The following is a 25255-nucleotide window of genomic DNA, read 5'->3' as shown; positions in this document are numbered from 1 at the left end:
CCACTCAGAGTAAGTCCCATTGGGTTCAAAGGGACTTACTCCCAGGTAAGTGGGGCTAGAATTGCAGCCCTAATATACAAGACGGGTCAGCAAACTTTTCCAGCAGGGGGCCGGTCCACTGTCCCTCAGACCTTGTGGGAGGCCGGACTAGATTTTTTGGGGGGGGGAATGAACGAATTCCTGTGCCCCACAAATAACCCAGAGATGCATTTTAAAGAAAAGCACACCTTCTACTCATGTAAAAATACCAGGCAGGCCCCACAAATAACTCAGAGATGCATTGTAAATAAAAGGACACATTCTACTCATGTAAAAGCACACTGATTCCCGGACTGTCTGCGGGCTGGATTTAGAAAGCGATTGGGCCGCAACTGGCCCCCAGGCCTTAGTTTGCCTAGCCATGCTCTAAGAGCAGCAACAGACATAGCAAAGCCTCTAACAGCAACGCCAGAGTTTAGAATCAGAAGTTGTAAACACAACAATACAGGCATGGTCCAGTCTGTTAAAATCATTTTTAAAGTTCTGTCAGTTTTTATGGGAGACACAAGTGCAGCATGGCAAATATGCCAGTGTTAACTGAAAAAGACATTTCATTACCTTGTGCTTTCATTTATTCTAGGCCAGCATGATCCTTATTCATTTTAGGGTGTATGAATATCCCATGAGCCTCAGCAGCATCCAGCCATTCAGCTGCTTTGAGCCGCAGCCATGAAATGTAACAGAACCAGAGAGCTGTCTTCTTTCTGAGACAACCAGAGAGGGGGAAGTGTGGGATTTTTGAGTGTCGGTCTTTGGTGGCCAATGACTGTGATCTTTCTTTTCCCCTCATGTTATCATTACATCCAAGGATGACAATTATGGTCATCTACATATCTCAAATGACTGGTTGTCCTCACTCCTGTCTGAATCATCAACTCTTGGGTTTTTTCCTTCTCGCTTTCTTTTATCACTCAGGGATGGTTTGTCACAAAGGGTGGGTGGGCCTTCAGACCTAATGGAAATATGGGTTTCTACAAACACAAAACCCCATTCCTGTTAAGTACTAGGGACTGCATTTTCAAGAAGACACGTTCTACGTCTGTATTAATGTTCAGTTGTTTTGATTTGAAGGCCTATACATTTGCCAACCTTGTGCCCTCCATATATTTTTGGACAGCTCCTGCCAGACACCAACAGAACATGTACACAAGTGTGTAGCCAACTAGGGTTTTACTTAGAGTAGACCCATTGAAATGGAGCTCAGTTACTCATCTGGATTTCAGTAGGTCTACTCTGGTGTGGACTAGCCATGGATACTACCCTAGGAGAGGCACTGAGTCTGTTCAGATTTTAAAAAGCTGTCTATAGAAAGTGGAGCAGAAACCTACACGTTTATCAAGTAGCATCAGTACCACCAAAACTAGCTCTCTTCTTGAGATCCCTGCCCTGAGGTCCCACCTGCCTGCACTCATGCCTCTCTTCTGCTTGCTTGGTCCACCTCAGGCATAGGCAAACTCAGCCCTCCAGATGTTTTGGGACTACAACACCCATCATCCCTAGCTAACAGGACCAGTGGTCAGGGATGATGGGAGTTGTAGTCCCAAAACATCTGGAGGGCCAAGTTTGCCTATGCCTGGTCCACCTCATCTCTTTAGCTTGTTTCCTAGCAACCCAGGTGGGAGTGGTTGTAGGGTTGTCAGGACATGAACCTGTGAATTCTTTTAAGAGAGCATCACACCTAATGAAAATAAGCTAAGTGGACAAGGCAGCAAGCCACGATGAGTGTGCAATAGGTGACACAAAAACCACGATCTGATAATGCCCCCAGATACTTGCTTTTCAGAAATGAAAGAAGGCATTTCAAATCTGCCTTTTCGTTGTTGCTAAATCAATAACCACACCACAACCACTTCCAGATATGCTGTAACAATCGAGAGAAGCTACCCCAGCAGGTCAGGTATACAGTCAGTCTCCTTTTGTGATCAGCCCATGATGCCAAACACCCAATGGGAGAATAATAATGAGAATTATTATTATTATTATTATTATTTATTATTTATACCCATCTGGCTGGGTTTCCCCACTCATTAGATCCCAGTATTTAATAATCTACTGTAGTGATAGCTAGATGTTGTGAACGACAGCTGTGATCACCCCTGACTGTTGGCCATGTTGTTCAGTGCTGATGGGAGTTGCAACATATAAAATCTTACTCCTGATCTAGCGAGAAAGAGTGAGCCAAGGGAGTAGCACGTTTTCACATGCAAAGCTTATTTTGAAAATGTATTTGTACTTACAAGCCCGTGAATGGTCCTAAGGTGCAAAAAAAGCACAAAATAAAAATGAACAAGCATAAAGGTAGAGGCTAGGCATTTGCAATAAAGCCCAAAGGGTTTTATTCACATGGGAAACTAGTTTGAAGCAAGATTCACTGTAAGCTGCCTTGAACTTAGTTCAGATTTTTGACTCTGCCATGAACTATTTTTGGAGGGACCCTTTTTGCTTTGTTATATGCTTTTATACTTTACTGGTAGACCTTATGACGAATTGTAAGAGGTTTTAATTTCATGGAATATTTATCAATGAAATATTTCCATCAACATATTTTTTATTATTTAAATTTGGTTATATTTTGTAACATAGTGAATTCTGAGCATTGTTGGTGCTGAAGACAGGATGGGGGTGAACTTGCTTTGTGTGTCTTAACCAAACACTCTTCTCCCTATTATTCACCCTCCCCATCTACAATACAGTACAAAATACCTTGTTTGGCATTCATCCTTCCTTGTTCTGTGGCTGTAAAGTACTTAAAGCACATTGAGTACTAAAGTGCTACAAGTGTGACCAGCAACAAGAGGTTGCCATATGGAGTGCTCCGATTCTGAATTTTAGGCAACCACACCCTTTTCCAGGCTTATGAAGAATTGGGGCACATCCACGCCAATGGCTTCCCCCAAAGAATCATGGGAACTGTAGTTTGTTAGGGGTACCTCCAGGATTCTATGGCCTGTCCTAAACACATAGTGTCATTGTGTTCTTGAAATTGCTATCAGGCTATAGGACATTGATTTTACTCCTCCTGCTACCACTGCTTCAGGCAATCAGTATTCTAAGCATTGGATCTTCAATGTTTTAAAGAAATTCTAGCCCTAACAATCTTGGGAGGGGGTTCCCCACTTCTTAACTTTAGTGGGGCATTTTTCACCGCCATGATGAATCCAGATGGCTCGTTTCCCCTATAGATAAGACACAGCTCACAAAACTGATTGTCTTCTGGGAGTTTGTCCAGATTCCATAACACACTCAGGTTGGTTGATCATTCAATGGCATCACCAACAACTGATGTCAACCGCAGTCATTCTTATCCAGAAAAATGCAATGAGGTAACACTGGCTTTTTTTATTTAGAAAAAGACTGGAGCTTTTATTGAATATATGCCATTGGGGAGGGAAATTAAAGATGGAAGTCCATCAAGCTGACTAATATACAAGAAACCTTTTTTCAGTAGTACTGTGAGAATAACATTTGGAACTTTAATTCAGCACAACAGCCATTGTATCTTTAGTTTCTCTCTATATATACATCTTGCAATATACTCTCAGATCCCTCCAAAATATAAAAATATTTTGAGTGAACAACTTCTCTGAGGTGAAAGCCATGACAATAAATACTGATGAGGTTATTTGTGATACTTCCGCTTCACTCTAGAGCAAAATATATAACTTTATTAGCCATACATTCCAAGATAATTTAAGAAGGGATATACACAAGAGGAGACAACTATGCACACAGCCAGAGCTTTGTCCCCTGATGGGACTGCAGCATTTCCCTGTCGCTGAAGAGAGCAGCTGGTTTTTTTTTACATTGGAAAATGGCTTGCCTCTTCAGCCAAGGGGCTTCCTGCAGCAAAACCAGAGCTCAAGGTGAGCACAAAGGCCTCCGTGAATGTCCTTATTTAGAGCATTGTGTGCCGAAAGAACCAGAAACTTTGAAAAGTGCAGCTGTGCCAAACCCTGGCTATACAGACAACCTGAAGAACACGCGAGGGATACATAGAAAACAATTTGGCATCTCGACAGTTGGAATGTGGCATCCTCTTTACACAGCCACTGGGAGAGAAAGTGGGGCTTGGTGCCCACACAATGGAAGCCAATGTCAACCTGCGAATGTGGTGCCAAGTTGGGAATTCTGGAGTCCTGCTCCTCATATCTCAGAGATGTGCCTACTAAGAAAACGTAAGACATCTCATCATGGAGCCAACACATACAAAACAAGCCCTCTTTGTGCATGTGCAGGAGGGCATCAAAGGTGCTCTGTCTAGTGACTGGCTGCATTCAGACACCATGATTAAACTACAGTTTATTGTGAGGCAAATGAGTCTAGGAGGGCCTTGGCTTCACGTGTTTCCTCCCTCCCCTCTCTAGCACATCCACAAGAAGTTTTTTTACTTCTGTTTTTGATTAACTACCGTTTGTTGTGTCCTCTAAACTTGGGCATATCCATGCCAATAGTTGGACATAGTTAATCTTAACTACGGTTTTCTGAAACAATCCAACGTCAAGCCATGGTTTATGAAGCTGTCTTGTTTCAACAAACCGTAGTTATGATGAGCTACAGTTTAGGGTTCAGACACAAGCGAAACTGTGGTTAATCTAAAACCTCCATTCTCTGTGTGGTTGTGCGGGGAGGAGAGGAGGGGAAATGCGTGAGTCCCAGACATACTTAGGCTCATTCCCACCATGATGATTTATCATGTTGTCCAAACGAAGCCACGGAAAAGCAACGCATTAGTGTCTTAGTTGCTGCTACTGAGGAGCAGGCATTGACAAGGAGGCCACCGATGCAAAGCTGTCATTCCACTGCCTTCCAGAAGTACTTGACTGAGCTGCTGCTGCTGCTGCATGCGCCTTGAACTTTTGCAGAAGATCTTGGGCTTCTTGCTTGTCTTGCAATGGGCTTTCTCCATACTCAGCCCTGAGCCACTCTCTGACCTGGAGGGACGAAACAAAGAAAAGGCAAAGAAAAACAATGAAACACAGCATAATATAAAAAGGGTTTGAGCGGCTTTAAATGTTTTAGGTAGTTTTAAAATTGATTTGGAAATGATTACAGATCTCAGGGAGGGATGGATGCAGTGCCGGATTTGTGTATAAGCTAAACAAGCTATAGCTTAGGATCCCACTCTCTTGCGGGCCCCCAAAAAATTTAAAGGCAAAAAAACCTGGATGTACATTTCCAAAATATAACATAAAAAACAAATAAAATAAAACCTACATACAGTAACAGTGTTTTGTGTTGTGTAGGCTCCTATGATGTAAGTAATGGGTCCCGCCTGCTAGCCTGCTCCCTAAAAATATCACTGGTTTGCTCATTTCTATGTACAGGATGCCTACATTCTGCATGTGCAAATGGCTTTGGGTCCATAAATTACCATGTAGCATATATTCAACACAAAAAACAGCGACAATTTGTTCTTGACAAAGGACAGCTGGATATATAAAGGGCGCCATTACCAGTAGCTTAGGGCCTCATCAAACCTAAATCTGGCCCTGGATGCATGTGGCCCTCAGCTTCGTTTCATGAACCCCTCGGCCTAATGTCAAAAAGCCCTCTGTGAGTGGCCATTCAGACCTCTGGCAAGGGCAATACCTCCCTCCGCTGTTGGATGAGGAGGAAAGTGGAGGCAGCATCAAAGAGAGAGTGAGGAAAAGGGGTAGCCCTGCCCACTTTTGGCTCTGGCCCCTCCCACCTGTCCCTTGCCCCACCCACTGTTCACATGTGGCGCCCTGACAGATCCTCTCCAAGTGGATATGGCCCTTGATCGAAAGGCCCTTGATCGAATGTCTACTAGGGAGAACCCCTGTTCTGCCTAGTAGACTTAAGCTATAGGAAGGAAGATGTCAGGTGACTATTAAGAGAAAATTCTTAGCGGTATATACAGGCAGTGGCAGAGCGTGTCTTCAAGGCACCGAGGGATAGAGGGCAGGGTATACCGGGGGGAGTATGTGGAGGGCATGAGGACGCAGAAGGGCAAGCCTGCATCCACGAAATCAGTCAGATTGGGCTGATTTTAAGGGCGCATGCCTGTTGCATCCTTCTAACGCCCTGCCAGCCCCACGCTGCTTTGAGAGGCTGGGATGAGTGATCAGACTCATAAAGCAGCGCAGTGCTAGCAGGGGTGGCATGAGGAGCAAAATGCACCCTCAAAAAAATCCACAAACTTACGCCCTAGCAACGGCCCCCCTTGCCCTGCCTATGACACACCACTGTGTACAGGTGAACTGTGGAACCAATTGTTGTTGTTGTTTAGTCGTGTCCGACTCTTCGTGACCCCATGGACCAGAGCACTGCCTCCCACAGTTTGGTCAAACTCATGTTGCTACAGGATAGGTGTGGGTTGTGGCTTACAGTTGTGCGTACACAGCTTCAAAAACCAGTGGTGGGACAACACGTGTTGTTGTTTAGTCATTTAGTCATATCCGACTCTTCGTGACCCCATGGACCAGAGCACGCCAGGCACTCCTGTCTTCCACTGCCTCCCGCAGTTTGGTCAAACTCATGCTGGTAGCTTCGAGAACACTATCCAACCATCTCGTCCTCCTTCGTCCCCTTCTCCTTGTGCCCTCAATTTTTCCCAACATCAGGGTCTTTTCCAGGGAGTCTTCTCTTCTCATGAGGTGGCCCAAGTATTGGAGCCTCAGCTTCAGGATCTGTCCTTCCAGTGAGCACTCAGGGTTGATTTCCTTCAGAATGGATCGGTTTGATCTTCTTGCAGTCCATGGGACTCTCAAGATTCTCCTCCAGCACAATAATTCAAAAGCATCAGTTCTTCGGCGATGAGCCTTCTTTATGGTCCAGCTCATTTCCATACATCACTACTGGGAAAACCATAGCTTTAACTATACGGAACTTTGTCGGCAATGCTTTCTAATTGGATTGAAGCTGGTTTGAGGGGTGAAACACACACACCGAAAATCAGTATTTTTGTAGGAACTCGTGGATCAATATAGATTTTGGCTAATGTCACATGAGTGCAGCTTCAAAAACGAGCAGAGGGTGTGGAGGAAACAGTAAGGTGAACATATCCTAGCTCTGCATTTCCTGCATCAAGCAGGGACTTGGGTCAAATGTCCCCCTGCCATTGGATGGTTCTTTTTTTTTAATAAAAAAAAGTTATGATTGGCTAAATAGGCCTTCAATTAATCAGGAGGCACTTTGAAAACATAAAAAAGCACTCTTTAAAATACAAGTACCTATACTAGAAAAATATTTAAAGGGTATAAAAAGAACAATATGGGAAGCAGCACTTAAAATGGAGGCATCTTGTCCTGTGAAAAAATAAATGTGGAGGTGGAAGTTTGCTTTAGCTCTTCTGGGAAAGAAGCGAACTGAAAATTTGCATTCAAAACTGGATCGTCAATACAGAATTCTTTTTAAAAACCACTATATACCTAAGCGATTTTAATCTAGGTAATTGGAATTTGAATAAAATATGATTTTTATCTAGTTGATTTGAATCTATGCAAAAAAAAATCCACCTCTCGGTCCTTTTTTAATGCAAGCCTTCCCCCCCCCCCCTTACACAAAAGCATTATGGAGCGTCTGTCTGTCTGTCTGACATGTGGCAAAAATGGTATACCTAGGCTATGCAAAGATGTAATATGACATTAGATGCTATTCGAAAGGTCAAAAGTTTGGGGAGAGATCTTTCCCGGAACTACCAGAGGCTGTTTTCAGAAAGAAATCTAAGTACAATTCGTGGTTATCTGACGCAAGTTTACATTGCCCCAGTGCTATTTTTCTAGAAAAAGAGGTGCCAGAACGCACCATGAACGCCTCCCTTGTTTCCTTATAATGTCAATGGCACCCGTCAGAGAGGTGCAGGAACTGTGGTCAAGCGAGTTCCAGCTGAAATAAAGCCCTGATCATCCCCAACATTTTAAAGGTTTACAGTGCTACCTTGGGTTAAGTACTTAATTTGTTCCGGGGGTCCGTTCTTAACCTGAAACTGTTCTTAACATGAAGCACCACTTTAGCTAATGGGGCCTCCTGCTGCCGCCGCACCACCACAGCATGATTTCTGTTCTTATCCTGAAGCAAAGTTCTTAACCTGAAGCACTATTTCTGGGTTAGCGGAGTGTGTAACCTGAAGCGTATGTAACCTGAAGTGTATGGAACCCGAGGTACCACTGTATTTGAAAATACTTTATTTCGGGCTGAGGCCTCTACAGCCACCTTAATGTCCACTAGGATGGAGCTCAGCACCCACAATTTAGAGAGGGGGCAGAGGAGGCCTGGCAACATGTTACCCCGGGAAACATAGCGTGGCCTGGCAGGAATCCGCCCCATGCTGCACAGCGTTGGGAGACGCCACACGGACCAGCGCAGGCTGGTGGGCGAATGTTACATTGGGAGGAGGCCCAATCAGCCTGCAACATTCACCACGCACGTGACATGCAATATGTGCAACGTTAGCCTCCCCAATGTCGGGCGCAACTCGGCGCCTGTGTTTGGTAGTGTTACACAGGTTTCAAATACAGTGGTACCTCGGGTTAAGAACTTAATTTGTTCTGGAGGTCCGTTCTTAACCTGAAACTGTTCTTAACCTGAGGTACCACTTTAGGTAATGGGGCCTCCCACTGCTGCCACCACGCGATTTCTGTTCTCATCCTGAAGCAAAGTTCTTAACCCGAGGTATTATTTCTGGGTTAGTGGAGTCTGTAACCTGAAGCGTCTGTAACCCGAGGTACCACTGTATATCCAAATATATGGCTGCATCTTCTGACAGCATAAGCTTGAATTAAATACTTATTGTACTGCCATCCTGTTGTCTATAACTGGGTAGCCTTATGTAGGCCTGTTCTGGCTACTGCTACCAATGTATGTCTGTGGTTCCCCTCGATAGGTCTCCTGGCTCCTCCTCTTGGCTGCCTGCCACCCATTTCAACCCATCTGGAGCTGTCCCCTTGACCAATTCTGCTCACACAAGCTAAGCTGGGCCAACCCCCACCCCCAAACAAAGGTTTTTGAACCCATCTGCCCTTCTTAAAAAGAAGAGAAAACAAGTAGAGTCTGCAGAATCAGGCCAGTGCTTGTTTCGTGGTTGTTGTTTAGTTGTTTAGTCGTGTCCGACTCTTCGTGACCCCATGGACCAGAGCACGCCAGGCACTCCTGTCTTCCACTGCCTCCCACAGCTTGGTCAAACTCATGTTGGGAGCTTCAAGAACACTGTCCAACCATCTCGTCCTCCGTCGTCCCCTTCCCCTTGTGCCCTCCATCTTTCCCAACATCAGGGTCTTTTCCAGGGAGTCTTCTCTTCTCATGAGGTGGCCAAAGTATTGGAGCCTCAGCTTCAGGATCTGTCCTTCCAGTGAGCACTCAGGGCTGATTTCCTTCAGAATGGATAGGTTTGACCCAAAGAATGCTTGTTTTAGAAAAGATAATGACATGTGTGCAACAACAGCCCATGCACAAGCTAAAGTGTACTATGCACCACTCACAGTTCAGTGCAATCTAGGCATACTTAAGTGAGAAACCCCCACTAACTAAGAGGAATGATGGGTGCAGTGGCAGAACATATACTCTGCATGCAAAAGGTCCCAGATTCAATCCCTGGTGTCTTCCTGAAGCGATGGGGAAAATTTCCATCTGAAATCCTGAAGAGCTGCTCTCCATCACTGTCGATAAAGTTGATAGAAGCAGGGCTTTTTTTATATAGCAGGAACTTGGCAGAACTGTGTTCCCTTACCTATTAAAAATTAGTTTTTTGTTTGTTGGGGGGGGGGGGAGTCTGGAACAGATACACACCCAATGCCTGAGCCAGAATTCCACCTCTATCTGTAATCAATAAAGCTGTGGCCATTTCTAATTCAGATCATTGTCTGCTTGAGTTTATTAATCACATCTTACATTTAGCCACTGCCAGGGTGGGGTGGGGCTGTGGCACTGTGACTTTGGCCCACAATAAACAAACAACCAAACTTTGTGGTGAATTCCCCCACCTCCCCCCCCCCCCAGAAAAAAGTACTGACTAGATGGATTAGCAGTCTAGCTTGGTATCAAGAGCTTCCTAGTTCAGTGTGGCTCACTCCCTAGCACAGGCATCCCCAACCTTCGGCCCTCCAAATGTTTTGGACTACAATTCCCATCATCTCTGACCACTGGTCCTGTTAGCTAGGGATCATGGGAGTTGTAGGCCAAAACATCTGGAGGGCCGCAGGTTGGGGATGCCTGCCCAACAAGTGTGTTTAGGATTGCAGCAGCTTATAATATTTATACAGTGGTGCCTCGCAAGATGAAATTAATCCGTTCCGCGAGTCTCTTCGTCTTGCGGTTTCTTCGTCTTGCGAAGCACGGCTATTAGCGGCTTAGCGGCTATTAGCGGCTTAGTGGCTATTAGCGGCTTAGTGGCTTTAAGAAAAAGGAAACAAACTCGCAAGAACTCGCAAGACGTTTCGTCTTGTGAAGCAAGCCCATAGGGAAATTCGTCTTACGGAACGACTCAAAAAACGGAAAACTCTTTCGTCTAGCGAGTTTTTCATCTTGCGAGGCATTCATCTTGCGGGGCACCACTGTACATTGAATAGAAAGGGAATATATAAATGACAGGAGTGCCAACTATGAAGGTGCGTAAAGGATGAAGGCAGCAGCATCTCTCCCCAACTATTCTCATACTAGGATAGCCAACCCAGTAGTAGTAGCAGCAGCAGTTTTCTGGTTGTGGGAGGTGGATACAAGCCTGGCAGTAATGTGGTCTTTAAATAAAACAAACAGGAAATAGTTTCCCTTGGGGGACCAGGAAAGGACAGCCGGCATCCTTTGAAAGGGGGGGGAAAATCATATTAAAAATATTTGTGAAATGGCTAAACATAGCTGAGAGAGAGAAATAACCTTAGCCAAAGGAGGTTTCTTTTTCTGCTCCTTTGAAAAGGCTCATGTAGCAGAGAAAAGCAGTGCTTACCCTAATGGGTAACTAACGGAGGGAGGTAGAATTAAATGAATGAATTTAAGTCAATTTATTTCCCTGGCTCTAACTGTTGGGATCTCATTCCAGATGTTACTGAGAGCCAGCTCCCATCATGCCTGACTCCTGGTCATGATATCTGGGGCTGATGGGAATTGGGAGTCCAACAAGAGTTGGAGGCAGCCATATTGGCTACTCTGAGCACGACCATCCTTAAAGCAAAACGAACGTTAAATGCCTCAGACTGCACTAGGTGAAGAGGAGAGATGGATTGCATCTCATCCATCCTTGGCAGCTACATTATTCTGAGGTGTCACATGACTTGAAGGGGCAGGGAAACGCAGGGATCAGGGCTGCAATGCACACTTACTATAGAGACCCACTGAGCTGAGAAGGATTCATTGCTAAGAGCTCCATGCTGTTAGCAGTCAACATCAAAACTGCCCATTTCTTGGCAACAGATACATAACACAGAGCATAGGAGCCAACTCCTAGGGGCAAAAGTCCACCCGATAAAGTATTGGAGGGTCCCACCGCAAAGTTGATGGGCATTGCCCATCAAGTGTCATGTCATGTGCAAGCGTCATGTCATGTGATTATGTGGGGTGGGGCTTACCTCCCCATCCCAATATTTGATTTCAGTTGGCACCCCCGATTCATAGGGAGAAATGTACAGATCCCATACACACAGTGCTTTTTTTCTTAAAAAATGTTTAGGGGTAGTCTCATTTTCCTACTCATATTGAAATACTGCCCCTCAATGAGGCCGAACTTAGATTCACAAAATGTTTAGGGGTATGCGTACCCCTGCGTCCGTCCCCCCCGAAAAAAGCACTGCATACATATATAGCAGGGATGAGGAACACGATCTGGTCTGCAAGCCAGGTTATTTCCCCTAACCTTCGCAGGCCATGTTTGACAGGTAGGCAGGGCTACCCACCTGCCAATCGCCCGAAGTTCCAATGACATCAGGGGAAGCAATGTGTTCCACAAGATGGCGTTTTCAAAGAGGCTCAGCAAGATTCACCAATCAGATGATTGTTTAGTCTTGACTTGAGAGCCTCTGAAAGTGCTATACAGTGGTACCTCGGGTTAAGTACTTAATTCGTTCCGGAGGTCTGTTCTTAACCTGAAACTGTTCTTAACCTGAAGCACCACTTTAGCTAATGGAGCATCCTGCTGCCGCCGCGCCGCCAGAGCACGATTTCTGTTCTCATCCTGAAGCAAAGTTCTTAACCCGAGGTACTATTTCTGGGTTAGCGGAGTCCGTAACCTGAAGCGTATGTAACCCGAGGTACCACTGTACTGGGAACTGATCCACCTGCCACCCCACTTTTGGCCCAGACAGGTTTTCACCTTCGCTATATGGACATGGACATGGCACCCCTGCCATATGGGCAAGATGGATGGAGCAGCCCCTATTTGTAGGAATATATTTTCGCAAGATAGCATGTGCTTTTCTATGAAAGCTGCAGGCTCTTCTCCTACATGGAATTGGGGGGGAAAGGAAAGGGGGGGGGACAGCACGAATCCAAATACATGCTATGATCTTCCTAAACACCATTTGCATAATGCAAGGACAATCCATCATTTCAAGTCAAAACTTTATCAGATCAGAAATGACTGTGAGGGTTCAAATTAAGGAGGGAGGCAACCAGGCTGGAAAGTCCCTCTGTGATGTAAAGTCAGTTTATTTCCATGGACTCTACTCCTCCATAGCTTGGGAATGGTAAGCCTTTGAGATGAAACAAATATTCAGAGCTGAATTATACATTCATGTTATATGCAGCAGCCGATTCAGAGCTACCAAGCATGCTCTAACAAAGCCAGTTTGCCTCTCCTTTAAAAGGTAAGGGACTAAACAGACTTTACAAATGCACTGAGCTGCCCAAAATGTACTAACGAATGCATCATATATTAGAGGACATTTGACATGTCAGATCCATGCTGCCATCCAGGGAGGCCTTGGGGGCAGAGGTCCACAGCCCCACTCAGCAGAAAAAAGCAGAATGGCCCCCAAACACAGGAGGAAAGACTTACCACATTGTGAAGTGAACTAATACACATTGCCATTCTTCTGGGGTAGTCCGCACCCTGCGCTCAACTCTCACCTGTGGCTCCTAGCAGCTGCCAGCATGCGACAGCAGCCACACCCCAAGGAATGGTTTTGATTGGCCAGGTGAGGGTAGCCGATGGGTCTCAAATGCTTGGCAGGTTTGGGACTTCCTCTGCATGCAAAGACAGACTCTGGCAGATAGAGTGGATGAGACGAATAGTGGGTCCAATGGTCAGGCAGGCACTTTCTGCACATGCTGTAGAGCAGTGGGTCTCAACCTGTAGGTCCCCAGATGTTGTTGGACTACAACTCCCATCATCCCTGAGCTCTGGCCTTGCTAGCTAGGGGTGATGGGAGTTGTAGTCAAACAACACCTGGGGACCCACAGGTTGAGAAAGGCTGCTGTAGAGGGAAGTGAGGGGCAGATGGGGCTCATCAACCTGGGAAGGTAGCCCATCTAGGAGAAGGTAAACTCTGATCCTCCGTCCTCTGCCTTGCAGGATATCTTCGAGAAATGGCTAAGGAGTAAACCCAGAGTGGAGTCCCTAAGATGGTTGGATGAGGCCTTGTATGCCTCCTTCCAGCAACTCCTGCAGCCAAACTGCTGCTAAATGTCTTGCTCTGGCCCCACCCACTGTTGGCAAGTGGCCCCAGAAGGCTACCAAGAGACGGAGCGTGATCCTCAGGTTAAGAGAAGTTCCCCCACCTTGATTCTCGCGTGGAGTCCTTACGTACTTACGTGAGCAAGCTCAGTTTTCTCAAACTCTTCCAGCTGCCGTTGGAAGCCCGCGTTCGGGTTGGCGCACGATCTCGACGCTCGCACTACCGAGAGCGCGTCCTCCCAGCCGAGGTCAGTGATGGTCATGATGTAGGCCACAACCAAGGTGGCACTCCTGGAAACGCCGGCAAGGCTGGATTGCCAAGCAGGCGTGGACAAGTAGATACACAGAGGTTATAGTAAGCTGAAAGCACATCATGGACGTTAGGTTTGACAGAAAGCATGTTTTTCTTTTTTTAAAAAAACACCAAACAAACCATGCAAAATAATGATGATTCTCATTCGGCAAGTGTATAAATTTCAAGTTTCAAAGCAAGGCATACTTCCCAAAGCAGTGCAGTGCTGAACATGATGGCAATGTTCAAAAAGACGAGCGTTTACGGAAAACGTTACAGGAATGCACCACAAGCTTATACCAGTTCAGTGGGCACAAGTTCCCGCTAAGAATTCTGGGAGTTGTAGTTTGGTAAAGATGCCCTGCCCTCAATGAACCTTATTTCTAAAGACATTGCACCAGCAGGCAACCTAAAATGGGCAACTTCATGCCTTCAGCAGCATAGATGCTCCGTGCAACTTGGAACAATGCACAACTGGAACGTGGTATCACATGCATGCGCACAGTCAGGCTTCAGCAACATTGGGAGCATAGCCCGGCTCTCAATGCCACATTTTTTTCTGGACCCATGGAAGAAATGACCAAAGTGGGTGCATTGCCTCTCTCCAGTACAATAAGCAACAGGGGGAAGCGGCAATGCTTCAGAGACGCATTTGCTTCCCCCAATCTTCGGGAGCGGAAGGCAAGATCATGACTGAGACTGGAAAGGCTGAGAAGCAAAAAGGGTGCATCCTGCCAGACTGCATGGTAATCTAATGGGGCACAAATTATCTCTTCCCTGCCCTGTGCTCATCCCAGAACACTGTTTTGAAGTCAAGCAGAGGCCGATGCACTGAGAAGATTCCCATTTGGCTAAGCATCAGGCTCATGGGGCTTGGCCAGCCTCCCTCTGTCGTGATCTGTACAGGCCCAGCTCTACTCCAGCTTCATTCAGCGGAAAAGCTACCTTTGCCAAACTGAAAGATCATAGAAGCTACTGTTGTTGAAACCCTGTCCCCAAAATACTCCTCCCCTCCCCACCACCACAACGGTGGTCTCAAATTATTTCGCCTTTTCTGAAATTCAGAGCTGCGTGTGGATCCTTACGCAGCCAAGACACACTATTCACACACCAAACGTATCAGCAGAGGGAACCCAAAGGGTTACAGGACTACAAAATATCTTCACAGGGGAGAACCTAAGGAGGGGAGCCTGAAAACAGACCAGTGAGCATGAAACCAGGAATAATCAAATGTAGAATAGTCTTAAATGAAATACGTACCAGTGAACAAGGCAGCTCTGACCTCCAAGTCGGCATTCGTGGATAAATTCAATGCTTTCTTTGAAGTGTCTGACCCTTAAAAATTAGATGTAGACTTGATTTAGTCCCAGTTAAACTAAGGGATTTCTTATTCCTCTGTCCCACTGATTTGCCTTCTGAAGGTGGTTTGCAGTATTGCCCAGTGCTGTCTTTTAGAGTGACATGGTTGCCTTTGCAGCCAAATATTTGGATAGCAACTGCAGCATACTGAGTAACACCAACTTAGTGGGTTTCTGGGGAGAAGCTGCTTAGTGGGCTTCTGGGGAGAAGCTGGGTAGAAGGGCAAAGGCATTCTTGTTCTCCCAGGCATGTGGAACTTGACGTGGTTTGATTTGTGGCCTGTTCTTGCTTTTCATCTTTTCGTTGGGCGGGGAAGGACATTCCCCTTGTTACTGAAGGAGCGTCCCTACCCCCATCGCTCAGCCCAAACACTGAGCTCTAGCTCCGAGGGCCTTCTGGTGGTTCCCTCACTGCAAGAAGTGAAGCTACAGGCAGTGGTGGAGCTTCATGCTCCGGCACTGCGGGCGGAGAGCAGGTGGGGGCAGGGCTGGCGCACGTCCCGGGGGCATGGCGCCCGGCGCAGGTGGGGGGGCAGCCGCAATGTCACCCTGGGGATCGCGCTGCTGGGGGAGGTGCGCTCCCCCCGCACTCCTCTTCCTCTGCCAGTGGCTACAGGGAAACAGGCAAAGGGCCTTCTCAGTAGTGACACCCACCCTGCGAAACACCCTCACATCAGATGTCAAGGAGATGAGTAACTATATAACCTTTATAAGATATCTGAAGGCAGCCTTGTATAGGGAAGCTTTTTAATGTGTAATGTTTTCTTACGTTTTTATAAATGTAGTGCCATCTCAAACTCTGCATGTTTGATGGCTACCTTGCCGGTGATTATCACAAGGAGACTGAGGTAGTGAGCATCCTCCACCCTCATTTCTTCTTCCCAAATTCCCCGGCCTCCCACTTTTTGCAGCCAGTAAATTGGGTGGTGACTTGTGGCTGTACGCACACACAGTGTGGTCCAGATGTACGAATAACACCAAGCAGCTCAGTGGTTAGCAGCACACTCTGTGTACCAGGACTCCTTGGTCCAAGTCACAACTCCTTGGCTTGATCTAATCTCAGCCCAGCCATGAAGCCTATGGGTAACCTTAGGCAAGCTACAGCCACAGCTGTCAACTGTAATAAAGAGATATTTCATTTATTTATTACATTTATATACCACCTTTGTCTTCCAAGGACTTCAACATGGTGTTCTAGTCTATTTATACAGCTGTTGTAAGGATGGGTGGGATAATGGGTGATAAAATACAGTGGTACCTTGGGTTAAGTACTTAATTTGTTCCGGAGGTCCGTACTTAACCTGAAACTGTTCTTAACCTGAAGCACCACTTTAGCTAATGGGGCCTCCTGCTGCTGCCGCGCCACCGGAGCACGATTTCTGTTCTCATCCTGAAGAAAAGTTCTTAACCTGAAGCACTGTTTCTGGGTTAGCAGAGTCTGTAACCTGAAGTGTATGTAACCTGAAGCGTATGTAACCCGAGGTACCACTGTATTAGAATTTAGTGCTCCCCCCCCTTCCCCAAACTGTAACTACAGTGGTACCTCGGGTTAAGTACTTAATTCGTTCTGGAGGTCCATAGTTAACCTGAAACTGTTCTTAACCTGAAGCACCACTTTAGCTAATGGGGCCTTCTGCTGCTGCCACGCCGCCAGAGCACAATTTCTGTTCTCATCCTGAAGCAAAGTTCTTAACCTGAAGAACTATTTCTGGGTTAGCGGAGTCTGTAACCTGAAGCGTATGTAACCTGAAGCGTATGTAACCTGAGGTACCACTGTATAGTGTTAGTAGCTCATTTGAAGCAGCTGCTCCACGGTTGGGGACACTTCACCACCACCCACAGCACAGTCTGAAATAAACATTTGTACCCAACACAGAAGAAATCCCCACAATCGTTCTCAGAGTGTAAACTTCCTAATTCTTACATCTGCAAGGCTAGAGTTTTCCCACCCACCCCAAGCCTTTCAGCTCTGGCAGCACGGCCTTGGGAAATTACAACCCCTTTTGTGGGGTTCATCTTCAGCTTAAGCAACAATGTCTTGAGAGAAGGTACACATCATGGAGGATAAGTCTATCAGTGGCTATTAGCCACAATGGGCATGTTCTATCTTCACTGTTGGAGGCACTATGCCAGGCATAGGCAAACTCGGCCCTCCAGATGTTTTGGGACTACAAAACCCATCATCCCTAGGTAACAGGACCAGTGGTCAGGGATGATGGGAATTGTAGTCTCAAAACATATGGAGGGCCAAGTTTGCTTGTGCCTGTACTATGCCTTTGACTACCACTTGCTGGAAATCACTGGTGGAGAGAGTGGTGTAGCAATCAGGTCCTGCTGACTGGCTTCCCATGGGCATACAGTTGGCCGCTGAGAGAACAGGATGCTAAACTACATGGGCCTTTGGGGCTGACCCAGCAGGGCTCTTTGCATTTGTTCTTACTGCTGCAACAGGTCTTACAGCTATCAAGAACCCATCTTCTCACTCTTGCCATTTTGTAGCGCCACTAGATGCTTGGGCCCTTCCTAATGGCGTAGCGTGGCTTGCCAGTGCCCAGGGCCACTCGGAAGGGGTGGCTGGGAGGGAGATGCAAGGCGTACACATGCATATTCAACGGCCTAAGGGTGTCCATGTCACCCAGGAGATTGCAGCCACAGAGATAATAAAAGAAGAGTCATTACGTTGTCCAGAGAGAGGTCACTTCCCGGTTCGTTTTCAATGAAGCCCAGCTATATTGAGGCAGCACTGGGTGTTGAAATCTCACACATCCTAACAATGTCGTGCCCGGGGCAACCGCCCCTGTGGCCCACCCGAGGCAACGCGAGAGCCACAGGGGAATAAATGGAAGGCCCAGGGAAATCCAGAGCACAGGAGATCTGGGGCTTGGTTACTTAAATTGGGAAAGCTACCAGATCACACATACGCAAAGGCATCTACTAGTATAGTCGCGGTAACCACAGTGAGCGGCACAGTGTCTCAAGGGAAGTCACTGAACCGAACAGCCAGGAGGGGAAGCCTGTAACTCAGCGGTTAGGTTCATGTTTTGCATGCAGAAGGTACCAGGTTCTGCTGAGGGATTCCTCTTTGAAAACTGGTGAGCCATTGCCAGTCAGCATCGATAATCCTGGCCTAGATGGATTTAACAGTCTGCCTTGCAAGAAGGCAGCTCCCATGTCCCCATCTTGCCCTTTTGCCCAGCGACAGCGCCAAGTGCACATCTGGTTTCTGGGAAAGAGCTGCATGCTGGTAGCTTGTTCAACAACCAGTTCAGCAGGCCGGAAGCGCGACTCATTAGGAAACAGGGATCACAGTGGGGGCTTTTCCACGCTCACCATTTATAGTGGTCTGGCAGCTGTTTGATCCAACGTTTTCAAGAGTGAATTTGTAGCTGCCCCGGCTGCACTTTTGGTCACACATTGCCATTATTAGACTGCGAGTGTGGGGTTTTCCTTTCCACACTAATGGCGGGTTGTGCCCAAGTTGAGAAATGTTCCGTGTCCGTTAGTCACACCCCTTGTGTACTCTTGTTCTCCTCCAGCCCAGTACACATTGGAGTTAGGAGCATGCTTCCTTTGGGTATATATGTTTAATGCTCAACAGCCCTGTATGTAATAATAATATTATTTTTTTATTTATACCCCACCCTTCCTGGTTCAGGAAACCACGCTCAGGGCGGCTAACAACAAGTTAAAAATACTTAATTGATGCTACATAAAAACCCAGCATAAAATATGGTATAAAGCGTAAATAACAATAAAATCAAAAATCAATTTAAGGGGGAAATCCATCCAATAAACATTAGATGATCACTAGGGCTAGCTGGCTAAATTAGTCCCATTTGGGCCAGCGAGGAGACCAGGGGAGAACCAGCTGTGGGATCCCAGAGTGGGCAATCTTCACAGAAAGGGGAGGGGGAGGGAAGGAAGGAAGGGGAACAAAAGATCAGGCCAGGTTCAAATTGAAAGCCAGGTGGGATAGTTCTGTCTTACAGGCCCTGCGGAAGGAAGTTAAATCTTGCAGGGCCCTGGTCTCATGGGACAGAGCCTTCTACCAGGTCGGAGCCATCACTGAGAAGGCCCTGGCCCTGGTGGAAGATAATCTAACTTCCTTAGGGCCCGAGACCTCTAATCTATGATTATTCATGGACCTTAAGGTCCTCTGCGGGGCATACCAGGAAATTAGAAAAAGAACCACGTTTGTGCCTGAGCTATGGAAAACCTGGCTACTGTGATGAAATTTTGTCTGCAGCTAATGACTGCTGTCGTGGGCAGGTCTTTGAGTCAGGACCATCATATCTCTCTCTCTCTCTCTCTCTCTCTCTCTCTCTCTCTCTCTCTCTGCCATCTCTTTTCTTTGAGCTGAGATCACAGACCACTTGCACAGGTCAAAGGGGAAGGGGTGCAAGACAAGAGTCTCCTAAACCACACCCAACAACCCCTCCTGCACAGAAACTGGGACCATGATTGGCACATGCCACACAAATGGAAACAGCGAGGTTCCCTCACTGCGAAAAGCTAAGCTACAGGGAACCAGGCAGAGGGCCTTCTCGGTAGTGGTGCCTGCCTTGTGGAACGCCCTCCCATCAGATGTCAAAGAAATAAACAACTACCTGACATTTAGAAGACATCTGACAAACTTCAGGGAAGTTTTTAATGTGTGGCATTTTAATGTATTTTTAATCTTCATTAGAAGTCGCCCAGAGTGGCTGGGGAAACCCAACCAGATGGGTGGGGTACAAATAATAAATTACTATTACTATTCCAGATCTCTCCCAAAAGTTTGATATTTATTTTATTTTATTTTTTGCAAGAGAAAGAAATGGATTTTTGGAGTATATTGTTCTGGAACCATGCCATTTTTTAAAAAAACAAAAAAACCAGCAACTATATCACTATAAATGGTAAGTTTGGAAAGGCCCTTAGACCAGGGGTCAGCAAACTTTTTCAGGAGGCCAGTCCACTGTCCCTCAGACCTTGTGGGGGGCCGGACTATATTTTGAAAAAAAGAAGAACGAATTCCTATGCCCCACAAATAACCCAGAGATGCATTTTAAATAAAAGGACACATTCTACTCATGTAAAATCACCAGGCAGGCCCCACAAATAACCCAGAGATGCATTTTAAATAAAAGGACACTTTCTACTCATGTAAAAATACACTGATTCCCAGACCGTCCGTGGGCCGGATCTGGCCCCCGGGCTTCAGTTTGCCTACCCATGGCTTAGACTCACAACCTTCCAACATTTTGATTCACCGGGGGGGGGGGTGCCACATAATTCACTTCAGGGTGGTAGCTTTTCAAGACATCCAAATGCACCTGAATTCATTGAATCTATAGCTGGAAACTCTTCCAATGGTACAAAAATGTCACATCTCATTTTTTGCTCCCAGTTATTATTATTTTAAGTCTCTTAGCTAATAGATAAAAAGTCTTAACTAGTCTAACATACAGATGACCCAAGAGGAACTGCACAAAGGCTTAACACAGAGATAACCCAAGAGGAATTGCAGAAACCATCAGCAAAGAGGAATATCCTTCCAACAAAGAGCCTGGTCACCAGGAACAGCCAACTTCCTTTGCAAAGAACCCAACATGGTGCTTTGACGTCCCAGTGAGCAGCTGATTGTCGGGACTCTAAAGCGCTTCATCACTCATTGTAATGCTAAGTGACTGAACAAGAGGCGTTCGTGCCAACCTGTTATATTTAGCCCGAGGTGGGGGATAGATTTAGGGGACAGAGGATTTGGTCTGCTGGCCTGATCCAATTCCCTAAGCCACATTAGAACTCTTGGGAACACCAGTAAACACAGATGAAAATATTCCATGTGCCAAGCACCAGCAGAGTATGGCACTGTATCTTCAGATCAGCAAATATAGGGAGTGTCAATTTCAGCCTCTCTCAATACTGTTACAACTCTGTGAGGCTCTATGGGCATAAATGGAACTATATATGCAACAGCACCATGGAAAGAGAAAAGGTGCTCAAACATTGCTCCCCAGATCAGTATTCCCAACATGAACTGAAATAATCAATCAACTCGTTTTTCAAGATATTTGGGATCTCTCTGTTGCATGAGAGAAGCAAATCTACTAAAAATATCTCTCGAAAGCATCAGGCCAAAGGCTTTGATCTGAGAGAAAAAAAGGCAGTGCTGCGTTTCCTTCCGTAGGCACCAGGCAGGCCCTTTGAAACTACTTTTGTTTCTCTATAAAACAAATTATCAGGAAGTGGCTGAAACCCCCCCTCCCTCCTCACCTCTCATACGCATAAACAGTGAAGACGAGAAGAAAAACTTGGTTCCTGTCCAAGTGTTCTTGTAAAGTTGATGCAATTACAGGGATACCTCGGGTTAAGAACTTAATTCGTTCTGGAGGTCTGTTCTTAACCTGAAACTGTTCTTAACCTGAAGCACCACTTTAGCTAATGGGACCTCCCGCTGCCGCTGCCCCATTTCTGTTCTCATCCTGAGGTAAAGTTCTTAACCCAAGGTGCTACTTCCGGGTTAGACGAGTCTGTAACTTGAAGCGTCTGTAACCTGAAGCGTATGTAACCTGAGGTACCACTGTACTCTTCAGAGTCAAGGTAGCCCAAAGCCCCTTTGCATCGAAACAATATGGGTGGAGAAACCTGACAGGTCAACCCAACCTGAGAACTGGCAACTCAAATGCAGCTCCCCCAGCCAGCTATTGTGGCCTGCGAGGTGCATGGCAATCTCTCCTCTCCTCCCCATCCCAATTCTTGCATTTCTAGGTAGGGGGCAACAAAAGAAAGAAAGGGGTTTTTAGAACATTTGGCTGCATTTGGCTTGGTGCATCTCCAGTTGTACAGACCTGTTTTAGGAGACTGTAGCCAGGCTCACAGACACCATGTTTCTGATTCCCATTATCTACCACTTTTCTATCCTGGCATAACTCTTCCAGGAGAACTGATTCCTTTTATCCTCCCAACAACCTTAGGGCTGCCATACATCTGGAATTTCCCGGACACAGCCAGGATTCGGCTCTCGTAAACAGCGTTCGGGGGGAAATCGCTGAAATTCCAGGAAAATCCAGCAACACATGTCGGAAGTGTAGATTTTGGCAAGTTTCCTTAAAAATAGCTCAAAACTTCTTTTCTTTTTTGAGATTTTGGCCAAAAATTTTAAAAAGCTCAACAACTTTTGTGTTTTTGAAATATGGCAGATAAGGAGACATCAACTTGAGGAAACCTCATGGCACAGATAGACATTTGAACCCAGATCTCCCGAGTCAAAGAGTCTACCATTACACCTATCTCTCACCAGTAACAGGGCTTTCAGACATAGGGCTGTATCCAGCAAACTTCTACACAGAGTAGAGCCAACGAAATGAAGGGACACAAACCAGCCCATTAACTTAAGAGGAACTATTCTGTGTAGGATTAGCACAGAATACTGCCACCTGTTGCATGTAAAAATAAAAAGGAAAATGGAGTCGTTAAGAAGTCAAAGATATTTACATATCCAAGAGGGAGGCATTCCATATCAAACAGTACCGGGTCTACTGTTCACTTGTCTAGTGTTGCCATTTAAAAAAAAAATACTTACAAATTCTGTGAGGGCGAATCTGCAGCAGGAATGCACAGATACTTCACTCCCTGCATAAAAAAAAATATAAATATATCAAGGAAGAGAAAGTGCACACACATTCAAAGACTGTCTTCTTTCACTTTATTGGTGCTGCTCCCGGGAAGCCATTTTAAGACCTGGTTTCATCGGAGCACGATCACAAACCACCACTTACCCAGACGTCAAAGTGAATCTTGGCGGTGCAAACATGACCTCCAGCCCTTCTGTTGCATTTGTCATTTTAACATGCCTTGTTTATCCTGCAATGCTATAAATTGCTAATGTGCTATCTTACACAATTTACCGCTTTCTTAAAATGAATGTAGATTAAGTAAGTGTGCATTCAATGTTGGTTGGGGAAGGCTGTTACTACTTGCAGTGCTATACTGAATTCGTTAAATAAGTAATGGAAAGCATGGGTATAACTTTTTAATAGATGTTTTCGTTCTCAAGATTATTACAGTGCTGAGCTGAATGAAGCCTTCCCTCCCCACAATAAAACGTATTCTTAATCAGTCCTCACCAAAATAATTCAATCTCAGACAGAGCTAGAAGTGGGTGTCTCGGTAGAAAGAGACAGAGAAACCTAAGCTAAAAATTGCTTCACTATTTCCATTCTACTGATTTCATAATGGGAAATTAAAAGAAACTTTATTGGATGTTAATGACAATATGAATTAAAATGTAAAATACAATCAAGGTAACCAATTGTATCTGTAAATGAATATAGACAAACAACAAGATGTGTATATACAGAAAAATTTATTTTTATATAGACACTGTATGGATAAAGTTGAAAGAAGAACAACAATATACAAAATCAATAAAGACAATGCGAAAAACATAGAGACGACATTAAAAAGCTAGAAGAAGGAAGGAGGGAAGTCAACTCATAGGAGTAAATGTAAATGTAAATATAAATGTAAAGTAATGTGTATCTGTATAGTATGCAATCATAAAATCAATAAAGATTATCTTAAAAAAAAATTTGCTTCACTAGATATGTATAACTCGTGGAAGCGTCTCATCTAGTCCAACATTTCAACAGCAGCCAGTCAGACAACTTTGAAACTTCAAAAGCTGGGCACAAAGGTGATACTCCCTCGCTCACTGGAAGCCAACTTAAACCAAGACAGACCTTTGACCAATCTTATAGACTCATCAAACTGTAGAACTGGAAGGGACTATCTTGCTAAGTGTTGCGTATAGAATGACATCTCTCTACAGCATCATTCCTTCCTTGGTATCCTCCAAATGAATTGGACTACAACTCCCATAAGCACCAGGCAGCACAATCAAAAATGTATGGGGGGCACCAGGTTGGGGAAGGGTGCTCTAGGGCAGGGGAAGCCAATATGGTGGCTTCCAGATGTCGTTGGATTCTCGGTTCCATCAGCCCCAGCCAGCATGGCATGGGACGATGGGAAAAGTTGTCCATCAACATCTGGAGGGAACCAGGATGCTCCAAGGCCAGGGTAGCCAACATGGTGCCCTCCGAATGTACAGTGGTACCTTGGGTTAAGAACTTAATTCATTCTGAAGGTCCGTTCTTAACCTGAAGCACCCCTTTAGCTAATGGAGCCTCCCGCTGCCACCGCACAATTTCTGTTCTTATCCTGAAGCAAAGTTCTTAACTCGAGGTACTACAGTGGTACCTCGGGTTACAGACGCTTCAGGTTACATACGCTTCAGGTTACAGACTCCGCTAACCCAGAAATAGTGCTTCAGGTTAAGAACTTTGCTTCAGGATAAGAACAGAAATCGGGCTCTGGCGGCGCAGCGGCAGTGGGAGGCCCCATTAGCTAAAGTGGTGCTTCAGGTTAAGAACAGTTTCAGGTTAAGAACGGACCTCCGGAACGAATTAAGTACTTAACCCGAGGTACCACTGTATTTCTGGGTTAGCGGAGTCTGTAACCTGAAGAGTCTGTAACCTGAGGTACCACTGTAGATGAATTATAACTTTCATCAAGCCTGAGCATTGGCCATGCTGGCTGGGGGCTGATGGGAGTTGGGAGTCAAACAGCATAAGGAGAGAACCACAATGGCCCCAGGGTTCCTTACAGTGGTTTCCTCCAGACCCACATAGAGATTCATCTCCTCCTGCTTGCAAAGCATATGCTCTCCTGCAAAACTCTTGCCTTCCCCGTCTCATATGTTCCTTGTTTTGTGTGTGGGATTCCACCACATGCAGGTTGCACAATAGCTTGGGCAACAAATCCATTCCCCTTGCCCACAAAACTAGACTTCTCTGCAATGAGGCTGGTGCGGAAGAAATGCATTGGAAACTACAAGGTAACAACTACTTGATGGGTTGTTGTGTAACCTGCCTGCAAACAAATGCTCAGTGAACAGTGGGTACCGTGTGAGCCCCCCACAAATTCTGTGCGAACGCACCAGAATCAAAGCTCACAAGTCACCTG

At 45.8% G+C, this 25255-nt stretch overlaps 1 protein-coding gene across 1 annotated transcript in view; it reads right to left on the bottom strand.

Moving 5' to 3' along the window:
- Positions 1-3373: 3373 nt before the first annotated feature.
- DUSP22 (dual specificity phosphatase 22) overlaps positions 3374-25255 on the bottom strand; it is a 44477-nt gene continuing 22595 nt past the window's right edge. Inside the window, exons 4-7 of the mRNA XM_081015035.1 lie at positions 22815-22864; positions 15153-15227; positions 13738-13909; positions 3374-4970 (exon numbers count right to left, since the gene is read on the bottom strand). Coding sequence (XP_080871161.1) covers positions 4785-4970; positions 13738-13909; positions 15153-15227; positions 22815-22864 — 483 coding nt within the window. The 3' untranslated portion in view covers positions 3374-4784. The remainder of the gene's footprint in view (positions 4971-13737; positions 13910-15152; positions 15228-22814; positions 22865-25255) is intronic.

This window comes from Podarcis pityusensis, assembly GCF_964106645.2.
Source record: "Podarcis pityusensis genome assembly, chromosome: 7".
In the NCBI taxonomy this organism is placed as follows: domain Eukaryota; kingdom Metazoa; phylum Chordata; class Lepidosauria; order Squamata; family Lacertidae; genus Podarcis; species Podarcis pityusensis.
The sequence above is the reverse complement of the archived record's forward strand: the minus strand, read 5'-3'. Positions and strand labels throughout refer to the sequence as shown.